Consider the following 12582-nt stretch of genomic DNA (forward strand, 5'->3'; position numbering starts at 1 on the left):
CAGAAGGGAGCCCAACCCCTCCTGCCCGGCGACACCCTCCCTCCCCCGATGATCGGGGCAAGAGGGAGCCCAAGCCCTCTTGCCCCGCGAGCCACGACCCTCCCCAAGAAGATCGGGGCAAGAGGGAGACCAAGCCCTCCCCCATGATCATCCCCCCGAACCCCTGATCAGCCCCTCCCACCGACCCATGAGACCCCCCCGCCAACCCCTCGATCCCCCCAATCCCCCTCCCCGTACCTTAAAATCATTGGCCAGATGGACAGGTACCAAGCCCGTCCGTCCGTCCGTCCGTCCAGCCATCCCTTGAATGGCTGGCCTTAGGGCCTGATTGGCCCAGACGGCTCAAACCCCGCCCACAGGTGGGGCCTTAATATCTTAAAATGCTAAAACTGTAGCCCGATTTGTAAACCTTGAGGAAGCCGCTTCTTAGTGGTGAAACACGTCCCCGTTGGACAGAAACTGATTGGGGCTATTGCGGCACACTTCATGCAGCCTTACTAACATAGGTTGAAGCAGAAGATAAGTGCTTTACTGTTAATGCTGGTTGTGGTTCCATACTTCACAATATGATGTTGATTTTTTTCTCATATTGAGATTTAGCTATACAGTATCAGCATTGATGTATATGGTTGAGACTATAAATTGTGTGATGTGGTGCAGTATGCACAAGTAGATTGGTATCAGTAAAAATTTTGAAAAAATGACAAAAATAAATTTTTTTTTGAGTAGTAATAATTTATTGGATTTAATAAAAAAATCACTTTAGTATATGAAGGTTTTTGAATCGATGAAAGATAACCCATGCCTCAATTCCTATAAGGATAATATTACTATGATCCTTCAAGTGGCAATTCTGAGATTCTTTCCCTCATTTAGTTACCTAATCTTTGTATGATTAACCTTGTGTGGAGATGGATTTGTTGTGGTTAATCCAAAAATTTTTCACTTTTTCAATTTCTCTAATTGAGATATAGAAAAAGTTGTTTTATGTTGAGACACAATGCTAGAAAACGTGAACTCCTTTCCCCTCCCATTAGAGGTATATTATCACTTAGCTAGTTTTCTATCATACCTTAATAAGAGAAAAAAACACTAAGGAACATACCAGTTTGAACCCTGAAAAGCAAGGCTTACTGTAACTTATGAATATTAATATTGGCTTACAGCTTGAAAGGTATATAACCTATAACAGGACCCAGGCAAGGCAGGGATTTACATCTCTTCTGGCAAAGATATTTATTTTTTGAGTGTGCCCCCCTTGTCCACATGTCTGTCTTTTGTGACTTCTGTGCTATGATAGATGAAAGATTGTGGGAACTAGGGCAAGTGCTTAAAAAATGTGTGTTTTCTTGCTTTACCAGCAGTCCCCGTGTCAAGAACGAGTTCCATTTTTTAAACCGTTCTTAAGTTGAATTTGTATATAACTCGGATCTTATACAGTACACAATCTACAAAAACTTATCAAACATTTAAAAAAACCCAGTCCTCAAAACAAAGTACTGTAGTTTAAAATGAAAAAAATGAAAGGTTTACACTTATTTTGTTCTTCATCCAACCCACTGTTCCCTCTCCACCACCACATCCAAAATTTCTCCCTTTCATCTCTCTTTTCCCCATGCATCTGTACCTTACGCCTCTCCCACCATGTCCAATATTTCTTTCTCCCTCCCTATGCCCAACAATTCACCTCTTTCTTCATTTCCCCATGTGCACTGTCTCTCTTTCCCTCTCACTCAGACACCCATGCCTAACAAATCACCCATTCTATTCCCTCCCCTACCTCAGCATCTCTTTCCCTTACTCTCTCCATTGTTCTATCCTATCCGCCAAGTTCATGTTCCCGCCCTCCTTTCTTCCTTCCATCCTTTGTCTGAAGTTTGTGCTCCATCCCTTTCTTCTGTGTCCCAATGCGACCCTGCTTCTCCCTTCATGTGCCAACACACCCCGTCTTCCTTCCTTTCCTGTCCAAACGCGACCCTCCTCCTCCTCCCTTCCGAGTCCCAATGTGCCCCTCATCATCTTTCCCTCCGTTCTGCGTCCCAAATTCGTGTCTCCTGCGGGTGTTTACTTCCTCTGGCCGGCTCCCTCCTCGCAGTCCTCTTCACAAAGTCGCAGCCATAGTTCCTGCATGCGGATGATCCAGCAGCCTGACCGTTCATGCCTCCCGCAAGTGTTTACCTTATCTGGCCGGCTCTCTCCTCCCAGTGGCACTTCCCTTTGCAAAGCCACGGCCGCTGGTTCCAGCATGAGACTCACGCCTGACCCGGAAGCCTTCCCTCATGAGGGAGGCTTCGTGAAGTGCCACTGGGAGGAGAGAGCCAATCAGAGGAGGTAAACACCTGCAGGAGGCATAAAGGGTCAGCCACGAGCTGCGGCTTTGCAAAGAGAACTGCAATGGGAGGAGGGAGCTGGCCAGAGGAGGTAAACACCCGCGGGAGGCATGAATTTGGGAAGCAGAACGGAGGGAAAGATGACGAGGGGCACAATGGGACATGGAAGGGAGGAAGAATGGGTGCGTTGACACAGGAAGGGAGAGGCAGGACCCCGATCCATAAGTACGAGTTTAACAAGTCGGGCATTCTTAAACCAGGGACTGCCTGTACACAGGATAAAGAAGGAAAAGTATTTCAGTGTCTGATTGGTATTTCTTGCTGAATGAGTGCCTTGTCTTCTTTGTGTGTGCTATCCTGGGAATATGGTAAGTTATGTGAGAATGTAAGTGGGTCTGAGTCTCTCTTCTACAAAGAGGCAAACCTTACCACACAGTAGATTTATGCTATGGTTACCTCAAGACAGGTAAAAGCTCACAATGGAACCACAAATCTCTAACCTTCGAAAAAAGACCATCTATACTATGCGTCTCACAAGACCATACTTCCATCCACATCACTTTGCTCTGATCGTTCAGATGATGGTCTTACCTCAACTGGACTATTGCAACTCCGCTTACCTTGGCATCAACACCACTCTTATCCACAAACTGCAGCTCATCCAGAACACAGCCGTTAGACTAATCTACAAATTAAATAAATATGACTCAATCACAACCTTCATCAGGCAACTACACTGGCTCCCAATATCATCCCAAATAACTTTCAAAATTTCATGTATCAAACACCAGATTCTGTACGGAAACTCAGCAGCCCCTCTCATCCAACTATTCTCTACTGTTTGGTCGACATCAAGAAGAATCCTTAACAGAATTCAACTAAACCTGCCATCCACAAAATACCTCCACTACAAGCGAATTTTCCACTCTATGTTAACTTATCTGGGTGTAAAAACCTGGAATCACCTCCCAGAAGCAATCAGGAAAGAGACAAACTACACTGCATTCAGGAAAAACCTAAAGACCCACCTCTTTGACATTTAACTGTTTCAGCTTCTGTATTGCACCCCCTACTTCTAGGCCCCTCCCCTTACTTCTCCATGTTCCTCCCCTCTAACTTACCCTTCCTCTTTGATCTGTCGCCTTGAGCTTGTATAGGTTTGTGCGACTCACAAATGGAAGATTAGATTAGATTTGTTTATGTTCAACATTCTTGCATGTATGCCACTTTTGCCCTTCATATTACTATCATTATCATAACACTGATGTCTGCAATCTTGTGTATCTGAAGAATTTTGATTCAGAAATTATTTCACTTGAACACTTTCATGTTATTTTACTTCCACTCAAAAAGCCTAGGAAATTTTCTTTGATTTATATTTCTCATTCTGTTAAACTGACATATCTGACATTTGTTATATTCAACTTATATCAGTTGTGCAATACAACATTACGCAGAAGTATTTGGACTATTTGAACTAATGATTTGTTGTAAAATGGATTTTTTTTTTTTGCCAGCAAGGAAATTATTTTACTTGGAATGTGTTTCCCTAAGTAATGGTCAAATGTCTGACTCAAATGCATCAGGTATGTTCCTCCAAAACAGGGCCAAGTTTTGCAAGTAGTTCAATTAGGCCAAGAAAATATCCATTGTTTGGCTCAAGTTTCTCAACTTTTCCTCAAAACAGTAAGCTTCTTTCAGTTAAATGTTGAATAATTGTGATAATATGATGCAGAATTCTTTGCCAGTGTACTTTATTTTAACACAGATTTACATCTCACCAATCTAAAGCATTTTGCTCAGGCATCTATGTTCTTATACTGATGATAGTGTATAATGCTATGATGTTTTTAAATATCATAAGAACATAAGAACATAAGAAGTTGCCTCCACTGGGTCAGACCGAGGTCCATCTCGCCCAGCGGTCCGCTCCCGCGGCGGCCCATCAGGTCTGCGACCTGTGAAGTGGTTTCTGACCACTTCTATAACCTACCTCAAGTTCTATCTGTACCCCTCTATCCCCTTATCCTCCAGGAACCTATCCAAACCCTTCTTGAATCCTTGTACAGAGTTCTGGCCTATCACTTCCTCCGGAAGCGCGTTCCATGTGTCTACCACCCTCTGTGTAAAAAAGAATTTTCTAGCATTTGTTCTAAACCTGTCCCCTTTCAATTTCTCCGAGTGACCCCTAGTGCTTGTGGCTCCTCTCAGTTTGAAGAATCTGTCCTTATTTACTCTCTCTATGCCCCTAAGGATTTTGAAGGTTAATAATATCATATGATATTATCTGTTCATTGTTTTATTATGTATGAAATTTTTGTATCATACCTAGAACAGTGTATGGTGGAAGATTAGGTTCTTACCTCATTAATCTTCTTTCTGTTATAAGATATAGAAGGGTATCATGCAAATCTTCCAACTCCTCCCCTTCTGCACTGGAGAGCAGCTCCCTCTTCAATTAGTACCAAAGCAATCAAACTCCACTGAAACAAAAGTGAGGGGGAGAAGCAGCATGGAGAACTTCCCTGGAGACAAACCATATTCTGTTCTGCTTTGTAATTTGTGAGAAGAGAACCATGATTAACACCAATTAACAGTGAACAATAAATTAAGCTCGAGTAGCTAGGAACCTGCTATGTGCAACAAGGGGGACCCATAAGAAACCGAAAGGATAAAGGGAATAGGAACCCCCATGATCCTGTTTAGTTATTTCTGAATATTAAAAACAGGAGAAGCCCAGTAAGGCAATGTCTGAGGCAGAAATCAGGCGAATCAAAAAACTGTACAGAGGGGCCATAAAGAATCCTATGTCTTATAACAGAAAGAAGATTAACGAGTAAGAACCTAATCTTCCATTCTGATGCAAAGACGTAGGATTCTGTACTATAGCTGACGTACCAAAGCAGTGGCAGATGTCTAGGGAGAGACAAATGACCCTGCTCGCAAAACCCAAAGACCCAAAAGAGGCATCCTCCTGAGGTGCCACATCCACTCTGTAGAACCTTGTAAAAGTAAAGAGAGTAGACCAAGTAGCTGCTCTACAGATTTCATCAGGAGAAAAAGCACGGGACTCTGTCCAGGAAGCAGCCATGACTCTTGTCGAATGAGCTGCAATGGAGATAGGAGGTTGTTTAAGTAGGAAGAAGAAATTGCTATATAAATCCATCTAGCAATCGAAGCCTTGGAAGCTGGTTTACCCCGTCTCAATTGGCTGGTCAGCACAAAGAGGTGGTTAGAGAGGCTCGAATCATTAGTCCTCTCCAGGTAGTGGAGCAGGACTCTGCGCACATCCAGCCTCTGCAAAATCCTGTTCTGCTTCGCCAAACCAGTTGTGTGAAAGGTGGGTATGCAGATCTCCTGATTGAAGTGGAAGGGAGAAACTACCTTTGGCAGAAAGGAAGGTACCATCTATAGAGAAACACCAGACTCCATACACCTGGGGAATGGCTCTCTACAGGAGAGGGCCTATAACTCTAAGATCTGCCTTGCTGAGACTGGCAACAAAGAACACGGGCTTGACTCTAAAATCCAAGAGGGATGCTTCTGGCAGGGGCTCATATGGAGCATGAAATACACCCTTGAGAACAACGTTAAGGTCCCAAGATGGAAACAGCTTACGCAGCAGAGGACACAATCTGATTGCCCCCTTCAAAAAACAAGTGACATTTGGATGAAATGCCATCAACTGCATACCTCTTTGAGCCCTACAGCATGAGAGGCCGGCTATTTGTACCTTGAGAGACAAAACTGTTAAGCCTTTTTCTAGACCAGCTTGCAAGAATGCTAGAATCACCGGGATAGGAACCCTCTAAGGCTCCACCTTGGCACACCATAACAGGAAATCCTTCCAGGTCTTAGCATAAGCCACAAACATCGTGGGCTTCTTTGCTCTGAGGGTTGAGACAACTACCTCCGAATAACCCTTTCAAGTTAGAGCCATGCACTTGAGAACCAGCCCGTAAGACCAAAGCGCTCAGCCAGAAAATTTTACCAAAAACAGCCATGGGAGCTTAACTGAAAAACAAAAAATACTGAAAAAGGGGTTTTGTAGGTGGGGGAACCTATCCCCAGAAACCCTCAAATCTGGGTTTTTCAAAACCTCAATTTTCCTCATAGGGAATAATGGGAGTATTCACTGTGACTTGGTGCCTGTCAGCGTGCAGTAGTCTGCCTGCAGGGAAAGGATTTCTGACTCAGAGAGTACAAGGAATATATCCACTACTGGAAACTTCTGGCTGCTGGTCAGGCGGACCGTGACCATGGATGTCAACCCCTAAAAATCCACGTCACTCAGCCTGTGCTCAAGCCTTTGATAAATCAGAAGGTAAACAAGTTCCCAGGGAATGGATCCCAAGCTCCTGAAGGGACACAAAGCAGGCTGTCTCCACAGGTACTCAGTGTGAGATTGGCCTGCAAGCAGCAATCCACTCATGTGTAACTGCGTCCTTTCCCCAGCAGAGAAAGCCCAAGAAGGGGACCTCTGAGCATTGAAGTCACACAGAAAAATAGGAAACAGATGACAAAAATACCCCAAAATAAGAATGCAGGGCAGATCAGAACACACCTTTTCAGTTCACTTGCAGAAGGAAAAACTGAAGAGGGAGCTGTTCTCCAGTGCAGAAGAGGAGAAGATTTGAGTGACCCTCTTCTGTAAAGTTCATGACTAGGGGGAAGCAGAATCCTATGTCTTTGCAACAGAATATGTTTATTAAATAATTTATTATACAAACATATATCCTCAGCAAGTTACAAATATATAAGTACCTCTGCATAATCTCCAGAAATGTACAGAATTTGTGCTCTGTAGTATCTCTGGTTCTCTAAATCTGTGAAAGGAGCCAAGCACATTAAATCTGGATGTGGACGTTTAGGAAGAGGCAGGAGTTGCTGCTGGTTGATCTCACCAGTAAGATTTCTCAGTATATGCAAGTTCCTCTCATCAATTCTAAAACCCCAGAAATGGCCAACTTCCACAACCTAACAATAAGGGAAAGAAATATTACATTCATTTCAATATTTAGAGGGTAAGCATATTTTTTATTTGCATTGTCTGTTACAGTGTTGATATGGTTTTTTAAATTAAATTATGTACTTTACTATATTAACTTTGGGTGATGATGAGATAGAACACTGGGAATGAAATTTATAATTATTTCTCCCCCAAAGAGGGCAAAATAGGCATCAATTTTATGGAAGAAACTCACTTCTGTGACATTGATGGATAGATGACTTTTGATGATCAGAGATTGTTCAAAGCTACTAAATGAAACTTGTACAAGATCAACAGTCTGTTTCTGGAAGTCCACACTAACTCTGTAAAATAATCAATCTTAAGTCATTTGAAAAACTGGTAGCTGCCATCAGATATTTATCCAGTGAAGCTAAGAGATGTGGATCCAACATTAACATTACCTAAGACATTGGAATACTCTACTAGTGGTTCTTCAGGGGTCTTAGTGTGAACATTTTATAAGAAAAATCTTTGTTTTAAGCAAACTGCATAAAATAGAGCCAATACCTTAAACCTATGGTTAAAATGAAAATGTTATTGTAAGATAGGTTCATGTAATTCCAATGATCAACAGTATTTTATTTATTCATTTAAATATTTATTACCCCCGCTTAGTGCTGCCTGATTCAGAGAAAAAATTTTCGATTCAGCCTATTGAATCAATTTTTTTATTTGATTTGCTTTTCCTGCCCAATTGGGCATTTTTTTTTAAACGTTCTGGCAGGTTTATTTTGTAGTCTTTCCACCCACCCCACCCCCTTTTGCCCTCGCCAAACCCATGCTGGCGCAATGGTATAAACAAAATTAAAAAAATCCTTTCCTAGCTCATGCTCGCTATCTAACACCAGCTCTGGCAGGATACACATTTCAAATCTGACATATTATAATCACAAAATAGAAAATAAAATTATTTTCTATTTTTTCTACCTACACTGTCATATCCAATATTTGTTTCTTTCCCACTGTCTACCATCTCTCTCTCTCCCTGCCTTGTGCCCTGGGTCAAATCTCTCTATTCCCCTCCATGCAACATCTCTCTTCTCCTCCCCTCCGTTATAACATGCAACATTTCTTTCTCTCTCCCCATGCACCATTTTTCCCTGCTCTCCACCCTATGTCCAACATTTCTCCCTCTCTCTTCTCTATTCATGTCTCCCTTCCCTCCATCATATAAAGGATTTTGCCCTCTCACCTCTTTCTACCTCTTTGTTTCATCTCTCCCTTCCTATCCCCAACAATTTTTCCTCTTGCTTTGTCCCCCCTTGTGCAGCATCTTTCCTCCCCTCCCATCCCCCTGGATCAGCAGCTTTCCTCCCCACCCACCCATTTTCATGTGAAGGAGTTTTCCATCCCTTCCCTCCAATTCTCCTGTGCAGCAGTACCTCACTAACCCTCCCACCATAAGACCCGACATACCTCTGAGGCCTCCTAGAACAGCAGCAGTGGCAGTGCTCTGAATGAGCTGCTTTGCAGCCTGCCCTACTAGAGCTTCCCTCTGATGCATCACTGATAATGTCATCAGTGACATGGCAGAGGGAAGGTCTTGGCGGGGAAGGCCACAAAGCAGCCCATTCAGAGCACTGCCGCCACTGCTGCTGCTTTAGGAGGCCTCGGAGGTAAGTCAGGTCTCACAAGGGGAGGGGGATGTCGCTGAATTGGTGAGTGTGATTTTCTCGGATAACGAATCAATTCGCCAAAGTGAATCGGTGAATCAATTCAAATTGGGCAGCACTACCCCAGCTTTCCAATAGTGCTAGGTGGGGTACAAAAGTAAAACAAACACAATAAAAGTAAAACTTATGAAACAAAACAAAATAGGTAACCGAATAAAACAAATGCTATTTTCTAAAACCTAATCATACTTCTATAAGTGTATTCTAAGCGTTACTCAGTAATTGCAAACATCTGTGAATCACCGTCACTGAAGCAGCAAACGGGTGCAGTCAGATTTTCAAATTGTCTCCATCAAAATCAATTCTGCTGAGGTTGTTTACCTACAGACTTCGCATTCCCTTTCAGAGAGTAAGTACAGGTGTATTTTGGAAAACTGCCACCTGTACTTCAACTGAAAATAACACATGTAAACTTGAAAATCCAATTTGCATGCAATTTTTTTTCCTTAGACCAAAAACATATCTGGAAAACACCTCCTCTTAATGCAGTAGAAACATGCTTGCTGTGAAACCATGCACACACTTATTCCTAGAAGGAGGAAGCAATTTTCAGAGCTTTATTTTTAATTTAATTCATTTTCTATCCCATTCTCCCCAAACAGCTCAGAATGGGTTACAGGATAACATATATAATATATAGTTTACAGGTTAGATTTGACAGTTACCATGTAAGATTTAGCAATACGTTTTTATCCTAATGTGATCTAGTACCAATATACATTTACATTTCTTTGTAATCCATCGACACTCATTTAAAGTCTATTTTACAAAGGCAATAAAAAGGCCTTATATGCTTTCAGAACTAACTTAATAGCATGCATACAACTGCAACTCTATCCCTGCTCTGCCCAATCTAGGCCCTCGGGAATGTCTACATATGATCTAGATAAAGTGTGTGTAAGGTCTAATTTTTAAAAAACCCTTTTCCACATGTACACAGGGAAAACCTTTATATACCTCGCCTGTCTTAGTAAAGAAATCTTCTCTTCTTCAGTCTTCCCTTCAATTTCATCTGCAGAATTAACATGTAGTTCAAGGGGAAGCCTCAGTTGAGACATTTTAAGAGCCATGTACACTGCAGGTAGCGTTTTAAACCGTTCTGTGGGATTCCTTGAAAACTCCACAAAGGCTCTGTCCAAGATATAAGAATGGGATACAAGAAAGTGAATCAGTATTTCAAGCTGCCATATCATATACATCAAGGAAGGCCACCCCACTTATACAAAAAGGAGAAATTAGGTCTTCTGTGCTAATTTTTTTTTTTTCTTGAGTCTCTCCAGATTAGTCCTGATGAGTGGGCATATGCTCTCCTACCAGCAGATTGGAAACTAAGAACCACTCAATGTGTAACATCATCCCTTTATGGGTTCTGTGCAGCCCTGAGACAGCTAAGCAAAATAGTAGAACTCAAAATCCTCCTAAAACTAAGGGAGAGCAACCAACTAAGAATTAATTTCATACTGAACTCACAGACTATAGAATTATTTTCTGCCCCTCACTTTTTTGTACAATCCACAATCAAGTAACCCTCTAGTAACAGAGAACCTCAAAAACTCTTCTTCTGAAATATATACCATAACCTCTAGAACAGACTGGTACCCAAATAAAGTGAGTTTGGGACTGGCCTGGAGAGATTTATGGAAAGAAAACTTAGCAGTCAAGATCTGATTTCTCTTTCCTTATCTCTCCAGACTAGTCCTGATGAGTGGGAAGTACCAAAGCAATACTCAGTGAGGACGGGACACCAACAAGTCAGTCACCAACACTTTGTTCTGAATGCTGTATTCTGTTGTTTCTACACATCTAATCTGTAATGCTTTGTAAAGGAATGCAATGTTGACCAAGTTGCTGCCCTGCATATCTCCAATACAAAGAAAGAGTAAGACGGATTTTTTTTTTTTTTTAAATAAAAAGCTTGCAGAATCTGATGATTCTCAACAGCTCTTTAAGATCATTTAAGATCTTACTGCAGTGGTCTTCGCTAATTTTTAAGCAAGGGCCATTTTGGGTCCAAAAGAGGTTAAGGAGAGCCGACAAATATGTTTCTACTTTGGACCATGGCACCAATAACACTTTTCGACATTCATTCCTACTAGAGAATGACACGGTGGCGGTTACCCGCGGCTAGCCGCGTTTAGCCGTGGGTAACCCGCCGAAACGGGGAAAGAAAAATAGCAGTTGCTGCAGGGACGGGGACAAGGCCATTCACCGCCCCGTGGAGCGGTGAATGGTCTTGTCTCCGCAGTAAGGCATCAAGGATCGCGCAGTCCCCGCAGCCCCCACCCGCCTGCCCAATCGATTCTAGTGTTTAGCCAGCTCTCTCCCTTCTCCTCACCTTAGTTTGTAGGCTTTCTTTTTCGGCGACCCGCACACTATCAAAGAGCCGCGCACCCGCGGCTGCTCAGTGTTCAATCTTCTGCTCTGACGCAACCGGAAACAGCAAGTTGTAGCAGAGCAGAAGATTGAAAACTGAGCAGCCGCGCGTGGGACAGGGACCGAGCTCGCAGGCTCCAGTGGCTTGCACAAATTACATTGTAACCTGCCATGAAAATAAGAGGGAGGAAGGTAGATAGATAGGCCACGCGAGAGGAGCTGAAGGGTAGTAGAAAAGAACAGATGGTAAAGGAGGAAGGGAAGGGTGGTGGTGGAAAGGAATAGAACAGACATTGAAGGAGGGTGGAGAGGAACAGACCCTGAAGGGAAATGTGGAAGACAGAGTGGGGAGAAGAGATGCCAGACTATGGGGGAGCGGAGGGAAGAAGATGGGTGCTAGACCAATTGGGGGGGGAAATGGAAGACGCAGAGAGAAGACACACAGTGGATGGAAGGAATTGAATGAGAAGATGTGGAAAGCAGAAACCAGACAACAAAGGTAGAAAAAGCACAGTTACTTACCGTAACAGGTGTTATCCAGGGACAGCAGGCATATATTCTCACACATGGGTGACGTCATCTACGGAGCCCCAGCGCGGACAGCTTTTCAAGCAAACTTGCTAGAAGTTTCAAGTTTGCACACTGCACCACGCATGTGCTAGCCTTCTTGCCCACTAGAGGGCGCATCTCCACCTTGTGGTCCTCAGTTCCATATCAAGCAAAGAAAAGCCATCCCCGGGGAGGTGGGCGGGTTGTGAGAATATATGCCTGCTGTCCCTGGATAACACCTGTTACGGTAAGTAACTGTGCTTTATCCCAGGACAAGCAGGCATGATATTCTCACACATGGGTGACCTCCAAGCCAACCAGAAAGAGGGTAGGTGGGAGGATGGCAATTTAGGAAAACAGGTTACGTAACACCGACTGGCCAAACCGGCCGTCACTCCTGGACAAGGAGTCCAGACAGTAGTGGGAGGTGAACGTATGAACCGAAGACCAGGTGGCAGCTTTACATATGTCCTCCATAGGAGTAGAACGGAGGAAAGCAACCGAAGCTGCCATCGCCCGGACCTTATGCCCCGTGACTCGACCCGAGAGCGGGAGACCAGCCTGAGGGTAGCAAAAAGAGATACAAGCAGCTAACCAGTTGGACAAGGTACGCTTGGAAACCGGATGTCCTACCCGATTAGGATCA

General features: G+C 43.3%; 1 protein-coding gene across 3 annotated transcripts in view; it reads right to left on the reverse strand.

Moving 5' to 3' along the window:
- Positions 1–12582, reverse strand: part of TDRD9 (tudor domain containing 9) — a 318134-nt gene that overhangs the window by 89588 nt on the left and 215964 nt on the right. For all 3 annotated transcript variants that reach the window (XM_033952909.1, XM_033952910.1, XM_033952908.1), the window contains 3 exons: positions 9972–10145; positions 7535–7643; positions 7095–7307 (listed from right to left, as the gene is read on the reverse strand). In XM_033952909.1, coding sequence (XP_033808800.1) covers positions 7095–7307; positions 7535–7643; positions 9972–10145 — 496 coding nt within the window. The remainder of the gene's footprint in view (positions 1–7094; positions 7308–7534; positions 7644–9971; positions 10146–12582) is intronic.

Source organism: Geotrypetes seraphini, chromosome 7 (genome assembly GCF_902459505.1).
Source record: "Geotrypetes seraphini chromosome 7, aGeoSer1.1, whole genome shotgun sequence".
NCBI lineage: Eukaryota > Metazoa > Chordata > Amphibia > Gymnophiona > Dermophiidae > Geotrypetes > Geotrypetes seraphini.